The sequence below is a fragment of the Mesoplodon densirostris genome, chromosome 19 (assembly GCF_025265405.1).
Source record: "Mesoplodon densirostris isolate mMesDen1 chromosome 19, mMesDen1 primary haplotype, whole genome shotgun sequence".
Taxonomy (NCBI): Eukaryota; Metazoa; Chordata; class Mammalia; order Artiodactyla; family Ziphiidae; genus Mesoplodon; species Mesoplodon densirostris.
Genome location: NC_082679.1, coordinates 52,637,057 through 52,661,713, shown reverse-complemented (window position 1 = coordinate 52,661,713; position 24,657 = coordinate 52,637,057). Strand labels below are relative to the sequence as shown.

At 58.5% G+C, this 24,657-nt stretch overlaps 2 protein-coding genes across 9 annotated transcripts in view; one reads left to right on the top strand and one right to left on the bottom strand.

Moving 5' to 3' along the window:
• The window catches only part of IL34 (interleukin 34), a 62,898-nt gene extending 60,920 nt beyond the window's left edge, over window positions 1–1,978 (top strand). For all 6 annotated transcript variants that reach the window (XM_060083686.1, XM_060083685.1, XM_060083681.1 and 3 more), the window contains 2 exons: window positions 579–711; window positions 944–1,978. In XM_060083686.1, coding sequence (XP_059939669.1) covers window positions 579–711; window positions 944–1,116 — 306 coding nt within the window. In that variant the 3' untranslated portion in view covers window positions 1,117–1,978. The remainder of the gene's footprint in view (window positions 1–578; window positions 712–943) is intronic.
• Window positions 1,979–2,155: 177 nt separating this feature from the next.
• MTSS2 (MTSS I-BAR domain containing 2) lies at window positions 2,156–23,523 on the bottom strand. 3 transcript variants are annotated; one of them, XM_060083258.1, is made up of 14 exons: window positions 23,371–23,523; window positions 18,481–18,542; window positions 18,319–18,392; window positions 17,389–17,473; window positions 17,213–17,304; window positions 17,054–17,128; window positions 15,563–15,720; window positions 15,245–15,352; window positions 14,209–14,306; window positions 12,468–12,690; window positions 6,381–6,455; window positions 5,906–6,082; window positions 5,556–5,721; window positions 2,156–5,472 (listed from the first exon to the last, which is right to left on the bottom strand). In XM_060083258.1, exons 1-14 carry the CDS (start codon window positions 23,437–23,439, stop codon window positions 4,688–4,690), a joined length of 2,247 nt encoding a protein of 748 aa, XP_059939241.1. In that variant the 5' UTR covers window positions 23,440–23,523; the 3' UTR covers window positions 2,156–4,687. The 3 variants fall into 3 exon arrangements, with proteins under 3 accessions (XP_059939241.1, XP_059939242.1, XP_059939243.1); XM_060083259.1 differs by having other exon boundaries at window positions 12,468–12,594; XM_060083260.1 differs by lacking the exons at window positions 17,054–17,128; window positions 17,213–17,304; window positions 17,389–17,473; ... (1 more) ...; window positions 18,481–18,542; window positions 23,371–23,523 and adding an exon at window positions 16,471–16,653.
• Between the last annotated feature and the right edge of the window lie 1,134 nt (window positions 23,524–24,657).

The window sequence follows — 24,657 nt, the reverse complement described above, 5'->3', positions numbered from 1 at the left end:
AGTGCCGTGCTCCGTGTCTTCTTCGACAGTTCTGGCCCCCGCTCTGTCCCTCCCACGGTGCCTGGTGCTCCCCACACCAGGTTCCTTTTGTTAAGTGTTGTGGAGAGGAGCCCCCGAGCTTGGAGCTGGAGACCCAGCCCTGTCAGTGTGCCTAGTGTGCCTCACGATATGACCGACCCTCCGGAGGGTCCTGTCTCTTCTTCATGGGAGTCGGTGTGGGTCTTTACATACTGAAGGACAGTGTCCCTGGGATAGGGACTCCTCATGTGGTGGTGGCCGGGCCTGGGCTAGAACAGCAAGGATGCCCCCACCTCCTCCCTGTCTGGCCTGCCCCTAGGAGAGGAAAAGAGAAGCTTCTGTGTGTTGTGCTTGAGTGAGGGACATCGAGGGAGCCCCTCCCAGGAAAAATGGCACCTGCAGGAAGGAGAGAAATTGCTCTCAGGCGTCCTGGTCACAGGGATCTCTTGTCCTCCTTCCAGGCAGGATAGCCACCAACCCCCCGCCCCCCAGAGCTCTCCTGGGATCTCTTCACAGGCTGTGGGTGGCACCTGCGGTCCTAAAGATTTCCTCCCTCTCAGGGTGTGGAGGTCAGCCCCCAGGTGGAAGCAGTGTTGTCCCTCCTGAGTGCCCCAGGAAGCCTGAAGCTGGTGCGGCCCAAAGCTCTGCTGGACAACTGCTTGCGGGTCATGGATCTGTTGTACTGCTCTTGCTGTAAGGAGCTCTGAGGGGCTGGGGGCGGGACACTGGGTGTCTGAGCCCAGGTCGCTGAGCAGAGCTGGGACCCTCCTCGGCATGCCCTCTGCTTCCCAGGGCTACAGGCCGTTTCTGGAAGCTGAGATGAGCCCTGGGTACAGGGAGGACAGTGTGGCTTGGTCTCGGGATGAGCGGGCTGTTGACCACTCCTGCGGTCTTATTTGTGTCTGTGTGTGTGTGTCGCCTGCAGGTAAACAAAGCCCTGTCCTAAACTGGCAGGATTGTGAGGTGCCAAGGCCTCAGCCTCACAGCCCGGAGCCCTCGTCACAGTGTGTGGCTGCCCAGCCATACCCCCTGCGCCAGCAGCCCCCCGCCTCCCTGCCCCACCCCCCGGCATCCACGGCTGGAGCCCCAGCTCAGTGAAGCTGCTGAGGGCACAGGGCGAAGGCCTCCTGCCCTGAGTGGCCTGCATGGTAACTGGGTGGGGCAGCTGGAGGAGCTCCTGCAGGAGATGGACTGGGCCTGAGGCTTCTCTGGGTGGTGGTGGGGAGCCCCTCTTGGGAGAGGAGATCCTAGAGGGGTATTTCTCCTTTGAGGGGGACTCAGTGCCTGAGAAGGGTTCAGCTTCCCGCCTTCCATACCTCCCATGGTCTCACCTGGAGCGGTGGGCGCTGGGGGGCACCTGAAGGTCAATGAAGACAGAGCCTACGGCCCCTCCTGGCACTGCCTGGGCTGCCCCCTTCCCTGAGGGCAGGGCTGACCGTCTCCTAAGCCCAAAGAGGTGAGAGCTGTACCAGGTGGGCATGGGGGTGGGGACATGACTCGGCAAGGCCAGGGAGAGGGCAGCAAAGCTGGGGAGAGGGCATAGCCAAATGCCACATCTTGCCACAGTTCCCTTTATTTTTTCTATTAAACACCTGCTTTGTTTTGGTTTGTTTTGGTTTGCTTTGCATCTGCAAGGGTGAACCTGGAGAAGGCCCACCTGGAGAAGGCCGCTTTCCCCTCCTGCCAGGTGCAGGAGGCAGGAGGAGGGGCGTGGGCTGGTCTGGCTCTGGGGCCTCGGTCTGAGGATTCAGATGTGGAGTGGTCAGGGCCTTAGCCAGGGCCCTGGAATGGTAGATATTTGCGGGATAGAGTTCCTTCCAGCCCTGCCCCAGCCCCTGAAGCCTTAGCCAGCCTGACTGCGGGGGTGGAGGGGTTTATCTCCCACAGTGCGTCCTGGCCACCGCCCTCTCCCCCTCCATCTGGCAACCCCAAGACTGCCCCCAGCAGGGACAGAGCTGAGGCATTCAAAGGCATGGGTCCTGGCACGAGACCTGGCGACTCCTGCACGCCCCCACCCGCCCCCCATCACGGAGCCCTGCAGGGAGCCCCGCCCCCAGCGGGGATCTGGGATGGGATGGGCAAGGGCTGGGGTGCTGGCAGGTGAGCAGTGGTGGAGGAAGCCAGGCGGAGGCAGGGGTGTTAATTACAGTACAACTTTATTAATACTGGAATCTTCACAGTGCATTTGTTACTTGTAGCGGTGACTATTTAAATCAAGGAGAGGGTGGGTTGCAGGGGCGTGGTGGGGGAGGAGAGGATCATTTATCCAAAAACGGACAGAAAGAAAAGAAACAAAATGGTTCAGATGGGATGGGGGTGGTGAGGGGGTGGTGGAGGGAAGAAAAAGTGAGTAGGAACCAGGAGGTGGGGCCTGGGGTGGGGAAATAAATTAAAAAAAGGAACAAGTTAACAGCACCAGAAAAGTTACTTCAGTCAAAAGACACTTTTTGAAAAGAATATTTCTCTGTACAAAAAGAAAAATGAAACAAACGTAAAGAAGTCCCCCAAACCAAAGTTTGTGATGCGGGATGGCTGGCTCGGATCCCAAAGGGGTGGGCCTGCAAGGTGGTCACTAAATGGATGCAAGGCGATCAAGGGGATGGAGGAGTTATGTACAGCCCTGGGGGGGGCTTGGAGGGGAAAGGCGCCACTGGAGTATGGGTGGGTGGGGGGCAGCTGTGCCGCACCCACCCCCTCCCTGGGTCTCCAAAGCCACCCCCCTCCCCAGGGGCAAGCTCTTCCTCATGGGGACTCAGCTCTCCCCACCACCCCACTGCCCCTTACCCTGCTCACATCACATAACCTGCATCTTAAATCAGCCCGCCTGGGCAAACCCTGTGGTGAGGGGCAGTGTAAGCCCCGCCCCAAGCCTTCAAATACAGGCCACCTGCTCTCCTGGCCCCATCCTCGCCCGGCCCTCCTCCAGGTGTGGTGCGCTCAGCAAGTCTCCTTTCTCCGACCTAGCGACTTACAGGTACCGTTCTCCACCCGCCTTCGGGGACCCCGTGGGGCTCCATCCACTCAGGGGCATCCTTGGTTCCCCACACCTGCCTGGCTGCTGTGCCTGGGCCCCAGTTTCCGGCACAAGAACTACCAGGAGCCCGGGCTCCATCCAGACCAGGAAAAGCCAGCTCTCCTGACCCCGGGAGGGGCCCCTGCCCCATGACCCTGCCGCCCTGGGCTGCCTTGCAGGGCCGCAGGAAGTCCTCTGCTCGCCCTTGGCACACGTGCTTTTACCTGCTTGGAGCTGGCGCGCAACATGGTGTGGGGGTACTCGCCACCTCGCTCCCCGCCGCCCGGACCATCCTGGGAGGGCAGCTCCTCTGACAACAGAGTCAAAGCTAATCTCCCCTGACTGCCCCCCCCGACTTGGTCCACAGCAGACTGGCAGGAGGCCCAGCCCCCGGCCCTTTCCAACCTCACTGCGGCTTTGCTCCGGACGCTGGAGAGAAGAGCTGCTCTCTGGCCTCCAGAGCTGTTAGGCCCTCCTCTTGCCACAGGCCCAACGGCCAGTGTGGGCGCCCCCCGTCCCTCAGGCACTCTCGGACACACCCTGTACCGTCTACCCTGTCCCCACAAGCAGTCCTTGTCCGGTCAGCTCATTTTGTGTTCATAAAAGAACCCCCTCCCGTCCCTCCCCCCACCCCCAGCTCCAGCCCCCATCCCCAGAGGTGGCTGAAACCATCACCAGGGTTGGTCACCATGTGCCCGGATGGCGACAGCATCCGAAAGCAGCTCCTGGGGGACTGGCCAGGTGACCTCTAGCCTCTGGACTCCTTCCCCGCTGCCCAGCCCCGCCCTGCCTTCAACCCCAGCCACCCCTGGGGGGAGGGGATGCTGCTTTAGGGTCCCCAGCCTCCTCCAAGCAGGTCCCCTGCATGTCTTCCCCAAGAGGCTTGACTTGGGCCCAGACCCCTTTCCCCGACGACGATGACGACGATGACGACGACGGCAGCGACGGCGGCTGGGCTCCCAGCTGCAACCTCCCCCACCCCGCCCCCGCCCCCAACAGCCAGCCATCCCGTAGAGCTTTCTCAGCAAACCAGATACCTTAGCCGGTTGGGCCCCTGGCCCTTGCACAGCTGCTCCCCGTGGGCCCTGCTCCCCGACGGAGAGGAGCCTGGAGAGGCAGAGAGATGAGACGACGGAGGAGGGAGGAGGAGGGGGCTCAGTCAGGGCGCGATGGGCTAGCATTCCGGAAGAGCCCGAGGCCACCGTCCTTGGGGAGGTGGCGAGAAGCTGGGCCAGGCTAGCTAAGCGGTGGCACTGCGGGCCCATCCAGGCTGGTGGGACCGGGAGAGGCTGGCCCGGCCCCGCTGCTGTGGGCGGGGAGCGTGGCTCGGGGGCTCACCCACACCAGGAAAAGGCAGGGCCCGAAAGGAGGAAGAGGAAGGACAGAGTGGGCAAGCACAGGTTGAAACAGGCTCCAAATCCAAGTTCCAGGCCCGCAGGCTCTGTCCTGGCGAGGTTTGTTAAAGAAGTCATTTCCTGTTTAAACCTTGAAATCCAAGATGAGTGTCTCTTTCCAATAAAGTAGCTTTGCCCCGTATGACTTTAAAAAAAAAAAAAAAAAAAAGCTTGCCTGGCTCTGCTCTCTCCTGTGCCTTTGCTCTGAGTGGTCGCTGCCCACCGACCAGGCCACTTGCCTCACCCGGGCCAGAGGGTGGGATCACAAGATGCGGGGCGCCGACCTGTCATTGGTGACGGTCCTGCGGAGCCGCACCCCGCGCCGGATGGCCACCAGCATGTCTTCAGCCGGGGGGTCGCTGGTGGCAGCGGGGGGCGGGGTGGGAGTCTCCTCCACGGGGGTGGCCGACAGGGCAGTGGGGAAGGGGAACTGGCCCTCGCCCAGGGCATGGGCGCCGGCCACCAGCTCCCCGAGCTTCTCCACCAGGCTGTGCCGGTTGGCGGCCAGCTGCTGCTGCTGCTGCTCCTCGTCGTCCTCGGCTGCCAGCCCGGCCCCCGGCCCCGGGTAGCTGGCGGCCTCGGGGGACGGGCTGCCCCAGGCTGTGTTGGGCAGGCTGAGCCTCTTCGGGGAGGCCCTGGCCAGGTCCGGGGCCAGGGGCGAGGCGGCCTCGTCAGTGTAGAAGACGCACTCCTCGCTGCCCGCCCGCGTGGGCCCCACGTAGCCGGGGGAGTCGGGCACCGTGGGCGTCTTCACGGGGACAATGGGTGGCCGGATGGGGATGGGGCCGGCGCTGGAGAGGGTGCGGCGCACGGCGGGCTTGGTGGAGGGAGTGCGGCGGATGGTGGCCACGCCAGGGGGTGCGCCCGACGTGGTGGGCAGCCCGGCGGTGGGCAGCCCCGCAGTGGAGGCCGGGCGCTTGGTCTGGATCAGGCGGCGGTAGTTCTGGGCGATGTTGCTGTTGCGAGGGATGGTGGACGACTTGTCGAACTCGGGTGGGCCCTCCCCGTCTGCGTCCCCGTTCACTGAGTAGCAGTCGTAGTCGGAGCCTGGGGGGCACGGGATGCGGTGGGCCTGGGGCCCTAGGGGTCTGTGAAGGCCCAGCCGCCTGCCCCCGGCCCCCAGGGCCTACCTTGGGAGGGGATGGTGTCCTCGGAGCAGGAGGGTGTGGTGGTCTGCGTGCTGTAGCCGCTCGAGTACTGCAGGGAGTCCCGGCTGCTCTTCTGGTGCTCCAGGCTCAGGCCGCGGGTCAGCACCATGGCCAGATCACTGGCCGCGGGGGACACCTCCTCACCGTGCTGGGGGTGGTAAGACTGCAGGCTGAAGCCTTGCTCCCCACTTCCCCCTCAGCCCGGACTGCAGGCAGCCCCCAACAGGCTGAGCGGTCTGAGCTGGCCCTGCGACCACTTGCCTGGCCTCCTGGAGCTGACCTAGGAGTGAAGGTGGGGCCCTGGTTGGGCTGCCCAGGGAGGTGCCGCTTACCTTGGCTGCGATGGTGGCAGGGGACATGCGGGGTCGCGGGGCCTCCTCTCCACTGGGGCCCAGGGTGCCCCCGCTAGCCGGGCCTGGCTCTGTGTCTCGGAGGAGCTCCACTCGGTCCTTCCTCCGCTGCAGGGTGCTGCCTGAGGGCTGCTCGTGGGGGCCGGCCTTGGCCCAGTCCTGCAGGGCATGGCCAAGGGGGCCCTCACTGTTGTTGAGGTTCAGGGTTTCCAGACCCACATGGGGCCTCAGGCTCACAATCATGGCCAAGGACAGAGCACAGAGGGCGCTGTGACACCAGTCCTGCCAGGCCCACGGGCAGGACGAGGGGCCCCGGGAGGGGAAGATGTGAGCGTGTGGGGAGTGGCTGCAGGTGGTGCCCAGGAGGCCTGTCTCGCGGGGAGCAAGTGCTTCGTGCACGCCCCTCTGGTTGAACCTGGGCCCTCCCTGTGTCCCGCTGTGGGTGGGAAGCACTGACCGTGGTAGGGGAGCTGCACTCGCTGACGGACTGGCAGGTTTCCGAGGCCTCGGAGGATGCTGAGCTGGAGGACTTCTGCCACGCAGAGGTGAGCAGGCAGGCAGATGGGCGGGGAGGCAGGAAAAGAGGAGGGAATAGATCTGGTCACAGCGCTGGCATGCAGCAGGGCCTGCTGACTCAGCATCCCCACCCCACGCCCTCCAGGGCCACGGCCACGGCCGTGAGCGTATGCAGTGGAAGGCAGCACCCAGAGCGCACACCATGGACAATGACCTGCCCCCCAGCCCAGCCCAATAACCACACACTTTGAGGATTAACAAGAGGACTGGCTGCTGATGGCCTGGATGTGGTGGGCAGGGAAAGAGCGATACTAAGGAGGGCAGCGGGGTGCTGGCTTGAACTGCTGGGTTGATGTGTCACTGTTTTCTCAGAAGGGCAGGCCTGGGGGAGGAATACAGTCCAGAGTTCCATCCTATACATGTTAAGCTGAGCTGCCTGTTAGGTATCTATGCCCAGATGCAATGCAGGCAATTGTATTTACAGTCTGGAGTTTAGGGAGAAGTCAGGTTTGGAACCACAAATCCAGCAGCCGTCGGACAGAATAAGGTCACCTAGGCAGTCAGGATGACGGTGGTTAGAGAAAAGGTTCAAGGACGTCAGGCCGACATTCAGTGCTTTGGAAGAAGAGGATGGCCCAGCGAAGAAGAGTGACAGGAGCTGCTGGTGGTGTGGAGGAAGACCACGAGCAGGTGGTGTCACAGAATCAGGGGAAGAACCTGACGCGCAAAGGAGGATCAGTTGTGCTCGGCTGCTGGGGGTCTGTGCAGATGAGGCAGAGGGGTGTGTGTGCAGACCTCCAGAACTGTTTCACAGAATGGTGGGGCACAAGCCCACTGCGGACAGGACCGAGGGCGCCCAGGAGGCTCCTGCTCTGGACAGTGGCAGGAACTAGGTGCCCTGGAGGCACCCCAACTCAAAACAACAAAGAGGGACTTCCCCGGTGGTCCAGTGGTTAAGTCTCCACGCTCCCAGTGCAGGGGGCCTGGGTTTGATTCCTGGTCAGGGAACTAGATCCCACATGCATGCCGCAACTAAGACCCGGCGCAGCCAAATAAATAAATACATAAATAACAAAAGAACAACAAAAACAAAGAATGAAGAAAAAAGCAAGGGCAGAAACAGGACCATGAGGGTCCTCAGGGCAGAGGCTGGCTTCAGCACTGTGGTTGAGACTGGGCAAGTGGCAAGGTGGGGAGCTCACCCTGTCGATGACCCAAATTAAACCTGGAAGGGAACTAATCAGTAGCACCTCTCCAGATCCTGTACCAGCCAAGTAAGATTCTCTAAATCATCCTGGTTTAGACTCCCAGATCTTTTTAATAGTTTATGATGAGCCAAGATGACTAAAATAAAAGGAACTAAACTCTATAGGTAAGGATTCGGAGGAAATAATAAACACATTTAGAATTTTACCAATATAATTGTTAAGACAAAAATAAAAAATAAAAGGAAAAAAGCATTTGGAAAACTCAACGGAAAAATTCAACACCCATTCATGGAAAACAAAATACTTAGACTAGCAACAGAAAGGAACTTCCTTAATCTGACAAAGAGTTATCCACAAAAATATCAATACTTTTCTTTCTGAGGTTGGAAAAAGATAAGGATGCCCACTATCACCATTTCTATTTAGCACTGGAAATTCTAGCAGTGCAGTAAAGCATGAAAAAGAAGTAAAAAGCAAAAGGATTGGAAAAGAAGAAAATAGTTGTTTGTAAAAGACATGACTGTGTATGTATTATAGAATATTCAAAAGAACTAATATGTGTTTTTAGCGAGGTTATTGGATACAAGATGAACATAGAAAAAAATGAAATTGCTAAATATCAGCAGCTAAAAAACAAGTAAAAGACTCTGAAAAAGCCGAAATAATTTAAAATAGCATCAATAAACATCAAATACCCAGGGCAAAAAATCCAGCAGTAGATGTGCAAGATCCTCACATGAAAACTGCAAAATACTATTGAGAGAAGGTAAAGCCATAATAAATGGAGAGACATATGTAATCCCAGTCAGAATCCCAGGAGTTGTTTTTTAGTTTTTTTTTTAGTGGAAACTGACAAGCTGATATTAAAATTTATAAGGAAATGCAAAGGGCCAAAAATTGACAAGGTAATATTGAAGAATATCAAAGCTGGAGGACTTTTTTTTTTTTTTTTTTTTGGGGGTGGTTCGCGGGCCTCTCACTGTTGTGGCCTCTCCTGTTGCAGAGCACAGGCTCCGGACGCGCAGGCTCAGCGGCCATGGCTCACGGGCCTAGCCGCTCCGCAGCATGTGGGATCTTCCCAGACCAGAGCACGAACCCGTGTCCCCTGCGTTGGCAGGCAGACTCTCAACCACTGCACCACCAGGGAAGCCCTAGAGGACTTTTATTACCAGATATCAAGATTTTTTATAACGCTATTAATAATTAAGATGGTGTGGTATTGGTACAAGAACAGACAAATCAACCAGTGGAATAGAATACAAACTCCAGAAACAGCTATGCATTCACAGACACCCGTTTTATGACAAAGGTAACACACTACAGTGCAGTGGAGGAAAAGATGGTATTTTCAAAAAATTGTCAATTAGATATTCATATGGAAAAAATGACCTCTACCTCACCACACACACACATACACACACACACACACACACACACACACACACACACACAATCAATTCCAGATGAGCTGCAGATCTAAATGAAGAAAAGGTAAAACAAAAAGGCTTTTTTTGGAGGAAAACATCTTTGTGACCTTGGAGTACACAAAAATACCTCAAACAGGACAGAAAAAGCAATAACAATTGAAAAAAATGGATAAATTGGACACATTAAAATTAAGAACTTTAGGTCATTAAAAGACCCCATTAAGGGAGTAAAACAGCAACCCACGGAATCAGAGAAGATTATCAGATGAAAAGACTTGTATCCACAATATATAAGAAGTTCTACAAATCAACAAGAAAAAGACAACCTAGGAGAGAAAAATAAGCAAAAGATCTGAACAGGTCCTTCACAAAAGGAGGATATCCAAATGGCCTTTAAAGTATGAAAAGGTGTTCAACCTCATTAGTCATCAGGGAAATACAAATTAAAAACACAGGGCAATATGATATAACACCTATCAGAATGGCTCAAATGAAAAGGATACCAAGGTCTGGTGAGGAGGTGGAATAGCAGTAAACCACTGCTGTGCTCTTCCTGCCCATTTAATTACGGGAAGACATCAGAGACACTCGAGATGAGGGATATTCTACGAAATACATAACCAGTATTCAAAAGTCATTTAAGAGGGACTGAGGAGCCATTACAGACTGGAGAAGCCTAAAGAGAGACAATAATAAAATGCAAGGTAGGGTCCTGTGTTGGATCCTGGACTCCTGGACCAGGAAAAGGACGTTAGTGAGAAAGCTGGCAAAATGTGAAAAGAGTCTGTTGACTAGTTAACAGTATTGTGCCTGTGTTAATTTCCTGGTTTTGAAAATTGTTTGGTAGTTACATGAGATGTTAACATCTGGGGAGACTGTGGGGAGGGTGGGTGGGAACTCTGCACTCTTTTTACAGATTTTCTACAAGGCTAAAATTATTTCAAAATTAAAAACAAACAAACCCTTAATGGATAAGTTAAATAGCTATAAAATAGAGAAAAAGTACATTGGAAGATGAACCTGAAGAAATTATCCAGAGAAACAAAGAGATGGGAAATATGAGAGTAAAGAAACACACAAATGAAAGTAAGAATAAAGAGATAATGGTTGACAGGCTTCCCTGGTGGTGCAGTGGTTAAGAACCTGCCTGTCAATGCAGGGGACACAGGTTCGAACCCTGGTCCAGGAAGATCCCACATGCCGCGGAGCAACTAAGCCTGTGTACCACAACTACTGAGCCTGCGCTCTAGAGCCCGCAAGCCACAACTACTGAGGCCTGCACGTCTAAAGCCTGTGCTCCGCAACAAGAGAAGTCACCGCAATGAGAAGCCTGCGCACCGCGATGAAGAGTAGCCCCCACTTGCTGCAACTAGAGAAAGCCCGCGCGCAACAAAGACCCAACTCAGACAAAAATAAATAAATAAATAAATTTATATATATATATATAAAAAAGAGATAATGGTTGCAAATTCCTAGAACAAATGAAAAACATGAATACAGAGATAGAGAAACACAAACACACCAAGTGAGGTTAAACAAAAACAAATCCACAATTAGATACATTGTAGAAAAACTAAAGTGGCCAGAGAGAGAAGTCAGATCATTCACAAAGGCACAACAGTGACTGACAGCGGACGTTACAACCAGCCACAGAAGCCAGAACATGGGGGGAATATATCTTCAAAATGTGGAAACGGAGTAACTGTCACCCCAGAATTGCACCCCTGGCAAAACTAACTTTCAAGAAAGAGGAAAAATATAAAGCATATTTACAGATAAACAAAAACTGAGAGTTTACTACTACAGACCCATTCTAAAAGAACTTCTAAAGGACATATTTTACTTTAGAAAGAAGGAAAGTGACCTTAGAAGGAAGATGGGATACAAGGAAAAAATGAACAAAAAAAGTGTAAACACATATGGGTAAATCTAAACAGATACTGTATGTATAAAATAATGATAAAATTAAGAAGAAAAATGTCAATCATGGGGACGATTAAAAAGGAGATATATATAGCTAATAAGGGGAGGGAGTGGGTGACTGAAGTTAAAATATATGTTAAGGTCCTTGAATTATTCAGAAGGTGGAGCTGTGACTTTGCTATGGATGCATGGTAAAATTTCAAGGTAACCTGTAAAAGAAATGAAATAAGTATAACTTAAAATCCAGTAGAAGGAAAATAATGGGGAAAGGAAAAAACAAAAAGCAAGAGAAGAGACAAAAGAAGCACAGAAAAAGAATGAATAGAAAGAAAAAAGTAAGACAGAAGTCTAAATATTGCCAGTAATCATAATAAATATGAATGGACTAAAAATGTCAATTAAGAGATTGTCAGATTGGATAAGAAAAGAAAATCTAGGCATATGCTGTTTATAAGAAACTCATCTAAAACATAAGGACACAGTGAGCTTAAAAGCTGAGACAGAAAATGGTACCATAAATATTGAGCAAAATAAAGCTGAAGGAGCGGTAGTAATATCGAAACAGACTTTAAGCTAGAAAACATAAAAGTAACAGAAAATCAACTACATCACGTTAGGAGATTCAGTTCACTAAGAAGAGTTAACATTTTGAAGTTGTATGCACCTAATAAGATAGTCTCAAAATATATAAAGCAAACGGATAGAACTATATGGGAGAAATGAACAATTCCAGCTTTTCAACTACTGATAGGTAAAGCAGACAGGAGTGAATGGGGAATGAGGTAGAGGTGGTCAGTGTGGACAAATCTTTTGAGAAGTTTTGCTGTGAAGGAGAGACTAGGTGGCTGGAGGAGAACATGGAGGAAGGGAGGGCTTTTAAGATGGATGATACCAGAGCATGTGTTTGTGTACTGATAGGAATGAGCCAGCAGAGGAGGGGAGACTGGTAATGCAGTGGGGACATCCTTGGGCAAGAGAGCAGGAAAAGAGAATGCTGAGCTCAAATGGAGGCACTCGCCATGACGGGGAAGGACAGCACCCTGGGCATGTGGCCTGACCTCCCTCTGTCTCCTGCTGTAGTTCTCTGTTTCCATCTCACTGAGGCTGCAGGATCCGAGCCTGCACCTGAAGAGATTCTTGGGCCAGTGTCTGTGTTCAGAATGAGCTGGCCAAAGTGTGGAGAAGGGGGAGGATGTCTGCAGATCCTGGGGCTCCTGGGGGTACCTCCTAGGGCCAGCCACTCCATCACAGCCAGCCTATGCAGGGGGAGGGTCACAAGGTGCCAGAGCTGGTAAGCTGCTCCAAGACCTAGGCTTGAGGCAGTGAGTTCAGGCTGGTCCTCAATGTGGTGGCCCTGGGGACCTCCAGGGCTAGTCTCAACAGCCATAGGTGGCCCCCGACGTGGATGGCCTGAGGCTGGCATGAGGCCACTGCACCCTACCCCAGGTGGTTCAGCAGATGCCCCCTCACCTGGCTGGTGATGTCTGAAGGCATGGGCGAGGGGGGCTTGGAGTAGGTGGCATCCTGGGAGATGAAGCCAGAGTCGTGGGAGGAGACGCTGGAGAGGCGGGCGCTGGCGGTGGCCGGCTGTGCCAGGCTGCGGTAGCGACAGGTGGAACCAGGTGAGTATGTTTGGGCACCCCCAGGCCACGGGGCTCCTCCACCCTTGGCACTGCTACTGCTGCTGGGGGCGCTGGGGGAGTGAAGTGGGGCGCACAGCAGCCAGACAGGGAGACACAGGGGTGTGTGTTGAAGGGCGACAGACGAGGGTGGGGGAGAGAGGTGAGGGGCAAAGGAAGGAAAAGACAATGTCAGACTACAAGGTCCTGAGACCAAAGTGCCACAGAGGAGCTGGGTTCCAGGACTGTGGGACAGGGTGGGGCCTGGGCAAGGGACCACACTGAAGAGCTGGCCCAGCGCCTGCCCCCGGAGCACCCCAGAGCTACCTCCTACTCTGCCATGAAGAAGAGTAGACCTTAGGTTAACAAGGAGGAAACGGAGTCACCCAGCATCAAACAGTTTCCCAGTTAGGCTACAACCAGACATAAGTCTGATCATGACTGTCTTCTCAAAGTCTGATATTTGCCATCAAATCGTAATTGAACGTCTACTGCGTGGTGACGGTCTGTGTGGGTCTTGGACTCACCATTGCCCTCATCCTTTCCGCCCCCTGAAGGGCGTCCAGCCCTCTGTAGTTCATATCCTCTATGCAACCATTTCATCCCTGGGCAACGTTCCTGGCAATGAAGGTCACCTTCCTCCTGAGCATGACCGGGAAGGTGCCCAGGCTCCACCCTTGGTCATGGGTGTCCCCTGAAATCAACTCTCTGCTCCTGTGCCAGCCACCCACCCGGGGTCTGAAGAGCCGCCAGTTGACGTGGACCCTCCTCTCCCTGCAGGAGCAGCTGACTGCTGTGCCTGGCTTATTGCCCATGTCCCAGTTGCCCAGCCAAGGTGGATCTGGGGAAAGGGTGCCTGGCACAGAGGGGTCTCCCTGCCAGTAACTCGCGCTATGCTCACTGCCCTCCCGCCGAGGAGCCTTGATCTTAAATAGCTCTCCAAGTCCCACCCAGGAAGTGCTCCTGAGCCTGAGCCTGACCGGTGACTGAGCAAGACCTTTGGCCTCTCGCTGGCTCTGCAAGACCTCAGGGCCCAGCTTAGGCTGAGGTTCGGGCCCGTGGCAGCTGCCCAGGCACCAGCTCTCAGGAACCACCCAGGCTGCAGTGTCCATAAGGTAGTAAGCCTGTAGCCTCAGCACATGTTCCCCGACGCCTCCACAGCCCTCCCCATCTTAGATTCTTACTACCGTCCCAGCACAGTGTTGAGCCTGGCAGAGTCTAGTGGTTAAATGCTGGGATTCTGAACCTCAGCTTTCCCTTCTGTGAGATGGAGACAACACCATACCTGATATGGTGGTGTTAGGATTCAATGAAGGAAATGCATGAAGCGTTTAGCCTGGCACCTGGTGCGTACTTATTGCTCCATAAACGAAGCTGCTGCCCCTCCGCCCGCCCCCAACACACGCCCGCACTCGCAGCAGTCTTGCGACGAGAGTAGTTTCCCCTATGCTTGCAGATTCCTTGATGACATAGGAGTTGTGTGGATTCTGGGGCCCTGAAGCTATTCTTGATGCAGTTTTGGTGGGACCTTCCCGATTCCTTGCTGCAGTACCCCTGCCCCTCCCTGCACCCCACTTCAGCCCCCCACTGACCTGCACATACTGGACTTCCGGGAGCTGGAGCTGCTGGGCGATGAGGGTGGGGTCTGGTAGGACCAGCTGTAGTCTGAGCCCTTCAAGTCTTTGATCACCTGGATGGGGACATGAATGGGGTCACTGGAAGCAGCCCTGCCCTGCAGAAAGCCTCATCATTTTCCTGGGCCTCCCCTCTGAGGGCTAGTAGGGCCAGAGGCCCCCGGCTGTCTTCCCAATTGAGAACTGGGCCCAAAAGAAGATCCCTGGGAGTCTGAAGCCCCCTGCCCCCCAGCCTTTTCCTAACACAAGCTCCTCACTCAGGGGCAGGAAGCAGGGCTGCCAGAGGGCTGAGGGGGGATGTCTGGGGAGATTCTGCCCCCTCTGCTTCTCAGAGAAGCTACGCAGGCCAGGACATGGGAGAACCTGGTGCTCCTGAGGACTCACTGTCGCTGGCAGAGGAGCCAGGCCAGAGTGACCATGAAGGACACCACGGGGTTCAAATCCTGGCTCTGCTCTGCTCTCGGGCAAGTTCCTGGCTCTCTCCTGGGTTTCTCCTGTGAAATGCAGCCAATCATTCCTATTTTAGAGGGCCACTGGGGTGAATGAATGAGGCGACCCATGGCAAGTGCTCCGTGTGGGCTGGGCACACAGTAGGCCCCTAGTGAGAGCAACGCCATGGCGCTGTCAGGTAGGGCTGACCCTAGTGCAATGGGAGCACGGTGGTGAGGTGAAGTGGGCAGGGCGGCACGTGGGGGCAGGAGTGTCTGGGTCTAGGGGAGCTGACGGGTCTGGGTGTGGATGGCAGGTAGGCATCATCAGGCCTTGCTTGCTCAGGGGGATCCTGCGGATCTGGGACTTCTGCTCTTGATATAAAAGCCCCCATTGGGTCCTGGGCACACCACCCCTCACCTGGGCAGATGCTCCTAGATCCCCACAGAAGGTGGTCCTCTGTGTCCAGCTGCCTGCCCCAAATGCTGTCCCCTTTTCTCCTCTATCATCCCCAACCAAGGGCAAGCCATCCCCTCCCCTGTCCTGTCCCCAGGGCTGGCCGCACCTGCTCGCTGGCGGGGGGCAGCTTGTGTGGCTCCGCGGTCAGCACCACCAGGTCATCGATGATGCCCTGCAGGTGGGTGATCTCTCCCAGCATGGTCAGCTCGCCGTTCTGATGGAACAGTAAGTCAGCCTCTCGGCCCCGCCCCTGCCCACGCACCCTGGTGGACCCGGCCACACCGGGTCTCCCCTCCCTCACCCCTTCCCACCAACCAACGCTGCTTGTGCTGATGGAGGCTCCCAAATCATGGTTCTTGGGAACCCCTCAACTAGCCCAATGGTGGAGACGCTCAGAAAGCCTCTCTGTCCCCGAGGAACCCACCACCACAGGCTGCAGGAAGGTGATGAAGGTGCAGAAGCGGCCACGCTCCTCAGTCAGGGCCCGGCGCACCGCCTGCTTCTCCGTCTCCTCCAGCAGCAGGTACATGTCGTTCACGTCCTGCAGGGCACTGTCCAGCTGGGGCTGCAGGTCTCCTTTCCCTGGAGGGGTAGGGAGGAGAGGCCACGCTGGGGATGCCGGCCTGGCCCACTGCATCCACAGCTCAGACCCCGTGGTGGTGTCCCTGGCCGTGGGGCTGGGTACTGCCATGGGGGCCAGGGGGCTGGGGAGGGCAGTCGGGACGCTGGGGCTTGTGGAAGGGCTGGTACCCAGAGCAGACAGAGAGGACAGATAAACAAAGCACACAGGAAAGATACCAAAGCTGCGAAGCCACCCAGGTCCTGGGGTGAGCAGAGCCCTGGGCAGCCCCAGGGCCGCCCTTGGAGCAGCTGCGCTCAGGAGAGCCCAGTGGCAGCCTCCACAAGAGCTGAGACTTCCACCCCCCAGGATACACTCACTGCCCGTGGGATGGTGGCCCCTCACGTCCCAGGGCACAGGGAGGAGGAAGGGAAGCAGGACAAAGGAGAGCGTGGGGGGCGCAGCTGTAGGCCAGGCCACGAGGGGGTATAGGGGCCAAGAGGGCTAGGGGCTTGGCCCAGGGGACAGGGAACGGGGTGCCTCCGTATAGGTCCCCACTCAGCTCAGGGAATGATGCACAAGGACAGCAACAGCGACACCAAGAAGCGGCGAGAGAGACAGGGAGAGGCGAGAAGATGATGTAAAGGAGACAGCGAGACAGGAAGTGGGGAGGCAAGAGGTAAGGACTCTGGGAGGGCCTGGTGGGGGCGGGGCAGCCAGGGCCTGTGTCCCCACCCTGCCCGGTCCAACCCCTCTTGGCCTGGCAGACTGACCCAGCAGTGGCCCCGGACTCATCCCTGGCCAGGGGCCCCAGGGGCCCCAAGGGGACTGTGCCCCAGGCCCCTCCCTCGCTGGACCGACCGCCTTCCTCGCTCTTCCTTGGCCTGGAGAGGCTCCTTCCAATGGCCCTGAGCTGGGGGAGACAGACAAATGCGACAAGGACGACAAGGACGGGAGGAGCAGCTGGAGGGATGGACATCTGACTTACCAAGTAGCTCTACAGGAAGGATTGGGACGAGGAGAGGAGAGGAGAGACAGAGAAAGAAAGAATGTGTGAAAGACAGCCGGATGGACAGAGCCGCTCCTGGGGGTGGGGGGTGGGGCCTGGGGGGTCCTGGGGGCGCCTGGGGGTCCTGGGCCTGTTGGCCTCCTGCTGCCTCCCTGGGAGGGGAGGTCCTGGGTCGGGTCTGGGGTGCAAGGTGCTCCCTCTGTCCCACCCAACAGGTTGGAGGGTCCTGTGTGCGGGATAGGGCCCCTCAGGCCAGGATGATGCCCTGGGGCGCCCCTCAGGGCGGCGGGGGAGACAGAGCGGGGCCCCGTGGGGCTATGCCTCTGTGGGCCAGCTCTGGGCTCTACCTTTGCGTGCTTTCTTCTGCAGCTTCAGCGTGTCTGAAGATTTCTTCTTGATCTCATGCCTGGCTCGTTTGTACTCTGTGCAAGGGATGAGAAAGGAGCCCTGTGACGGCGGCTTCCGCCCAGTGTGGGGCGGAAAGCACGGCCGAGCCCCAGACCCACCTTTTGCGTGGTCCTTGTCCAGCTGGTTGGCCGACTTCTTCCAGTCCTCGATGCGCTCCTGCAGTGGGTTGATGAGGCTCTCCAGAAGCGCACTGTGGGCGGGGGCAAGAGGGTCAGGGCGACCATGGAGGTGTCCCCGTGACACGCCCCCCTCCCCGACCGCAGAGCCCACTCACTTGGTGAACTGCCGCAGCTTGGTCTCGATGCTGCGGTGGCGCATGCACATGCGCGTGAGCGCCGAGCCGATATCCCGCGTGGCCCCTGGCGAGGCAAGCGCGCAGCATGTGAACGGGCCCGCCGGGGCTTCTGCAGTCCCGGCCTCGGGCCACGAGGGGGCGCACCGGCCCGAGAAGGCCGAGCCGGCACCCCGCGCCCCACCCCCCAGCTTTCCGCAATCCTGCCGGCCTCAGCAGGCGACTTGATCTTTTCTCAGTATTTACCAAGGCCCTCCTCCGTACGGGCCCCAGGTCCTGCGCATCCTGGCTATGCCAGCCTCCTGCAGCTGCGGCTGCTCTGCTGGTCGGGCCAGGAGCTGCTCTTCACCCCAGCTGGGAGAGGCTGGCATCAAAGACCAACTAAAATCCCCTCCTGCCCTACCAGGAACCCCCTCCCGGTGTGCCCAGATGCAGGTGTGAGAGTGCCAGCACGCGCCCACTGCCTTGGTTCTCACAACCCGAAGGAGCAGGGGACCCAGGTCCCTGCTACTCAGACCAGAATGCAGAGGAGATGCCAAGGCCAACAGGGAATGTTCACCTGCCCTCTGTGCTCTCAGAACTGGCAGAAGGGGGTGGAAAAGAAGAAGCCACAGTCAAACTCACCGTAGGGAAGCATGAACAACTGTGGCTGAGGGGTCAAACCAGACGCCCAGAAGCGAGAAGGGAACCCCCCTTTGTAACATCCTGTCATCTTTCACCCACTCCGGCTTGCATGCCTCTAATGATGAGAGGCTCACTCTCTCCACAAAAAGCCCATTCCATTAGGGAGCAGAACTCAAGGTCCCGACTCTGGGCCTGGTGTCCTCTTCCTGGTTCCTATTCCACTCAGCCTTTCCAGCTTCCAAGCCCAACCTGGGGCATCCCCAACCTCCAGCCATGCCCCCTCCCTACCTCGGGTGTTGGTGGCCATGTCAGCCACTTTCTGGAAGGCATCCAGGAAGGCCACAGCAGCCAGCACAGTGGTCCTGGGGAGATGGACAGCGGGATGGTCTGTGGGTGAGGTGTCTTTTCTACCCATTCCCTCCCTAGCTGGGGCACCCTCAGCAGCCTCACCTCAGCTGGGAATGCAGCTTTGTGGCCTTGGAGTTGAAGTCCTCCCAGATGGGGTAGGAGCTCTGCAGAGGAGATGGGAGAGGAAGGGAGACTCCATGAGGACTGCAGGGCTCTACCTGGGCTGGGCTCCCCACACGCCGGGGTCCAGACTCTGGGCAGTTTCTGAGACAGCAGCCCTGCCCCTGCGGAGAGGAAGGCTCCGGGGCTCTCTAGGGGGACAGGCGACCAAGGACGGAGACCTGGGGCATGAAGGAGACCTGGCCCTGGGACCAGGCACCTCTGCCCATTCCTCCCTTCCTGACAGTCAGGAACTCTGGCCCACTGTCTGCAATGGCGGCCCACATCCTCAACGGAGATGGAAGCAGTGAATGGCAGGTCCTGTCTCCTCGGGGATGGGAGGGGCCTGGCAGGGAGTCTGGGCTGAGCCACATGAGGGGCACTATGTTCCCCCGACACAGCCCAGGATGGTCCACATGGCATGGGGGCAGAGGCACAGTGCCAGGGCTCAAGGCATGCCAGGTCTAAACTGGGGCCTCTGGGGCCCCCACCCTGTGCCCTGGAAGCAACTGCCAGCCCGGCCATCCATCCATCCCGGGCCAGCAGAAGTGGCTCCCAGGCCCGGGGAGGCTATGGCTGCTTCAGAGCCTGGCCAGCCTGCCTGGGACAGTCAGGCCCCAGGCTGAATGGGGCCTTGTGCGGCCAACAGAGCCACCTTTCTCCACCCCCGGTTCTCCTCCCCTCCTGGGGACACAGTGTGGCCTTTATCCCAGCCTGGCCCAAAGTTCTGAGTTGGGAGGGGGTTTCCCAGTAGGGAAGCCAGGCTCTTGGTGACCAAATTGTCCAGTGAGATCAAGGGGTTTTTCTGGCTAATGGGCCCTCGCATGGCTGTTGGGTTCTGGCCCAATGGCCCTGTGGAAGACTTGATTCTTGAAGGGGAGCCTCAGGCCGGCAAAGCCCCTGGCCCTAAAGTGCTTCCGACCTTCCCTTCCATGTGGGATGGGATGCTGGGAGCTGGGGCTTTTCTGGTGGAAAGGGGGAAGGCAGAGACCCCAGTCCCCAAGGCCTCAGAGGGAGGCTCTGCCGGGCTGGAAACCCAGGGACAGGGCCAGCCTGCAGGGGTGGGGAGGACAGGGCAGCTTCTGGGAGCCTCAGAAACTCCCTCCCCTCCCAGCCCAGCCCAACCAGTGGCCAGGGAAAGCAAATATTTGAGAAGTTCACACAGGCTGGAGCGGGAAGGGGGAGGCTCTGCGTGGGCTGTCTCCATGCGGCACGGCTCAGGGTAAAGGAGCCCGGGAGGCCGCCCCTGACAGTCCTGAGGGCCTGGTGCCCTCCCTCACCTCAACACCCTCAGCCCTAAGCCTTGCCAAGACCTCCAGGGAGGAGGGATGATGCTGTGGGTACAGGGGTTCAGAGGCACCGTTCTGGCCCCCAGAAAACCTAAGCACCCCCAGCAGCCTCTGGGCAGTCTCAGAGGGCAGCAGGCTGGGAGAAGCTGGGAAGACACAGGTCCCTACCCCACTAAAGTCCCTGGCTGGGGCCCACCCTGACGCTTCTGCCCAGCCAGGATGGCTCCATCCCAGACCCTCACAGCCTTGGCTTTCCCGGTGGAGAGCGGACAGGACGGGGCATGGGGGAGGCCAGGCCTGGCCCCTCCTCAGCAGATGGACAGGAGCACCTGGGTCTCTAAGGACCTGAGACTCCACCCCCCACTGGTAACTCATGAGGACCCCAGAGGTGAGGTTGAGGGGCCGAAGCAGCCAGAGCCCCAGGGGTGTCCTCAGTCTTCACCTGGACCTGTGCCCTCATGTGGGCCACACCCTGGCTGTCAGGTTCTAGGACTCTGGTTTGTTATCACTAGTGACAGGGACTGCTACTGTCTGTCGATCAAGAGCGTGTGGTGGGCCAGGCACTGTGTGATCGCATGGAATCCTTACAATGACCCTGTGAAATGAATACTGTTGTCACCCCCATTCTACAGATGAGGAAACTGAGGCTCAGAGAGATTAACCGGCTTGCTCAAGGCCATCAAGTGCCAGGGTCAGGATCTGATCCCGTCTGACTGGTCACTACACGTCAGGGATCCCCCCCGCCACACTTCTGGGATGCGGGGAGACGAATATCTGGGCATCGAGGGTGGGTAGGGGGCAGGAACTACATGGATGGGAGAGACGCCCAGCTCTGCCCCCAGAGCAGTGGGCTGCTCTGGAGGGGCGAGGTTACATGCTCACTAGAGGTGCTCAAGTGCATGGGATGAGACCAGTAGGCAGGCTGCTGGGCCCCAGGCCCCTGGTACCCGGACACTGTCTCTAACCGGGCCCTAGGCTGTGCAGATGAGCGACTCAGGCTGCAATCCCAGAGAGGGGGCTTTCTGGGTGGCCTTGGGCCAGGGTGTCCTCTCTGAGCCTGTCTGCTCACCGGTAAGGTCAGGATGGGAAGTGCACCGATGTCAGCAGGTCAGTATGGAGACTGCATGGAAAGCACTAGCACAGTGCCCAGCACACGGTAAATGCTAGGTTAACGCTGGCGGACAGAGCAGATGCTTGACCCCTGCTCCCCTGCCAGGAGCCTCTCCCACCTGGCCAGGGCCTATGTGTCTAGGTGACACTCCCCACTCTCGAGGGCAGGCAAAGATTATGACCCTGGGGCCAGTGCTGCTGAAGGTGAGGCCTGGGGCTGAGGCACAGCCCTGGGCGCCACACCCAGCCCTGTCATCTTGGGCAAGTCCCTGCCCTTCTCTGGGATTCGATGGGCATCTGAGCTAAATGAGGCACAGCAGGCAAGGAAAGCTCCCGAGGGCCCCCTCCCGATCCCTGAGCTACTGTCCTCCTCCAGGCCGCCCCAGGCTCCAGGTGTAGGTCCTCTTCCCCCTACTCTGCCTCTCCCACGCCAGGGTCTGGGCCTCTAGGAGGGCCAGGGTGTGCTGTTGTGGGGCCTGTGGCCGTGCGGTGGCCGTGCTGTGGCCATGCGGTGGCTGTGCTTGCCCTGTGTGGAGGGGCCTCACAGGTAAGCTCAGTCTCCTCAACCTGGCCACATTCCTCTACAGAAACCCTGCTGCTTCTGTGGCTCAGGCCACAGAAGGAAACAGCCAGAAGCTGTCCCTCAAATCCAGGTGATCGACCTCCAGGTGGCCCGGTCCCCTGCTCTGTCCCTGGCCCAAACACACGCATGTGTCGTAGGTATATCAGGACTTGGCATCACCGCAGGTGAAACCTCTCCCAGTTTGCTTCCACACATCAGAAAATCCTGCCTCAGTCACTTGTTACAATCTGGGCCCATTTCCTTCTATCTCATCCCAAAGTGCCTTGCAAATTGCCTGGAGAGGGAGGGAGACAGTCCTGCCCCTCTGCTCGGTGCGAAAGCTGCTGCTCTGCAGTGTTTGTGGAGAGGATGCCAGAAGGAGGAGGGTGTGGGAAGGTCCCCCTCTGCCAGCCCTGGGAATGGGTGGGGGAGGGTTGTCTGGGCTCCTTGGTCCCAGGATGGAAACCCGGTGCCAGGGCTGTGATGTCCACAGGGCAGGAGGGGCTGCGGAGGGCAGAGAGAGGCCAGGACTTTTGGGGGCCGGCAGAAGCAGCTTGGAGTGGAGTTGCAGGGGACGGAGCTCTCGGGGGAGCACCCTATACGGGGGCAGTGAGTGGCACCTGTGCATGCTGCTAACCCTGTAGTTCCCAGTGCGGGTGGCTCCAGTTCTCTTGGGGGTGGGGGGTGGGGTGCAGGGATCTGGCAGCTGCCCCTGGGGCTGTTCTCCTGGCAGCACTGGGAGAGCCCCCCGAAGGGCCTGCTTGGGCACTGTGGTGTGTCCTCCCGGGGCCTGCGACGTCACGGTAGGATTCTGTTGTGTACTTGGGAGTGTGAGATAGGCTGTGACGGCGGGGGTCTGACGAGGTCCCAGTTCTCTCCCCTGCTCGTCCCCTGCCCCACAGGCCTGCCCCAGAGGGGAAGGGTAGAAATGCTGCCTCCTGGCCCCCGTCGTGTCATCGGAGCTGCCAAACCCTAGCCTCTTTGGGGGAGAGGATCCCCCTCACTCCCTAGACCACCAGTGAGGGGTGAGGTCAGGGAGTGTCCAGCAGTCTCCTTAATGACCTTGAGCCATTCCCAGGCCTCAGTTTCCCCACCTGGTGAGCCAGCGGTGGGCCAGGAATTGGTGGCCCGCTGCAGCCTGGCCTTGGGCAATCATGGAGAGGGGCTGGAGCTGACAGCCCGGAGCAAGAGTAGCCCTTCCCTGGGGCTGCTCCATCAACCCAACCTTCTCCCTCCTCCTCCCAAGGTGGGGACAGAAGCCTTGGGATGCAGGAACGCTCATCGTGGAGACCTTGGAGTCCTGGAGCTTGTTTTGGGGGACCCAGGCAGCGGGTGCGGAGGCCGAGGCCGGCAGGGAAGGAGTTAACGGTTCCCTGCTTTATTATTTTTCCCTGCTTTGGCGGTGACAGCATTGTCTGGGCTCCCGGGCCGTCGTGGGCGGGGGAGTCGGGGGGATGGTGGTGTTAGGGGGCGGAGGCCGGAGACCCCGGGCCCGTTAAAGGGCCGTGGAGTCGCTCCCGGAGCCAAACCCCATTCATGGTTTGGGGGTCTGGGGCGCGGGGAGCCCGCGTGTGCGCAGGCTCGGGTCTGGTCCCCAAGGGGGCGCTGCGACCCGGGCGACCCGAGGCTTGGACCCCGGACACCGCACGGACACCCCGACACACGAGCACCCGCACCCCCAAGACGGGCACCCAGAGACCCGGGCGCACGGCAGTCGCAGGCCAGACGCGCTCAGACAAGGACAAACAGACACGGCGGCGCACGGACACAGCGGAGCACGGCTGCCCTCCGCCACGCGTCCCCAGAGGGGGCACGCACCCGCATAAGCACCCGCGCGCCCGCAGGGTGGCCAGCCCCGCCGCGCCCTGTTACCTTCATGTCGTTGACGATGGCCTGGAAGAGCCCTCCCAGGGCGCCGCACTCCTTCTCCGCCGTCTCCATGCTCGGGCCGGGCGGCAGCGGCGGCGGCGGGGCGCAGGCTGGGCGCGGGGACCCGGGCCGCGGCGGCTTTCGCTCCGAGGCCGGGTCGGGCCTGCAGCCTCCGGGCTGCGCTCAGCGGCCGGGCGCGCCGCGCTCGGGGATCGCGGGCCGCCGCGGGGCGGCGCGGGCCATGTCGCGGCGGGGCTGGCGGGCGGCGCGGGGGGCGCGGCGCGGGCAGTTGGCGGCGCAGCCTCGGCGCGGGGAATGGAGCGGCGTCCGTAATCCGAGCCGCCGAGGCTTGGACGTCACGTGGACGCACGGAGGGAGGGCCGCGGGGAGGGGCGGGGCAGGGCCGTGGCGGGAGGGGTCTGTGGGAAAGATCGGGCGAGCTCCGGCCCATTCACCAGGAATGGAGCCCAGGCTTTGAAATCCGAGCCCCGGCGCGGCCGAACTGGTCGGGCTAGAGGGCCCGGCAGGCGCAGGCGCCACCGCGGTTCGGGGGCGGCGCTGGGGCGGGGCTGCCCGGCTTGCCCGCGGGAGTGGGACCAGTGGTTGGGTGCCCGCTCCGGGAAGGTGACTAACACCACCCGGCCCCCCACCCCAGCCTTTGGTCTCCGGCCGGTGTGTGTGTGTGTGTGTGTGTGTGTCGGAGGGTGGGTGTTCCCGCGCTTTAAGAAGGGGGGGCAGGCTGGGGTCCTCGGGGCGCATCCCGTGGGATGGATATACCACACTCAGCAGGGGCACACGGTGCCCTGGAGGCCGCCCGCCTTGGAACGTTTTATCCCAGGCACAGAAGGGTTTGGACCCTCCTCCAGAAGTTCTCTGGCTCCTTTTCCAAGCAGTGCCAGTGCTGATGCCACCTGCATGGGGTGCCCCAGGCCGGGCCTTTGCGGGGGTGGTGGTGTACTGGTCCTCAAGCAACCTCTTTCCTCGGGTTGGGGCCGTGTGGGACCAGCAGAACAGAGGTGGGCCACTGTCCCGTCTCTGACGACAGGGTACCCACATATGAGGATGCATGTGTGTGTACGTTGGCCATGGTGAGTTCAGTCTGTCATCCTGTTCTGGAGACTCCAGGCAGGGAAACCCACCCTCTCGGCCCTATGCTGGGGCTCTGGGGAAAAGCCCGCGCAAGATCCTTCTCTTCTATTCCAGGGACCCACAAGAGCCACTTGGGAGATCATTAGGCCAATCCGAGGCTTCCCAAAGCCTGGGGTCAGGTGGACTCTGGCTTATAGGTTT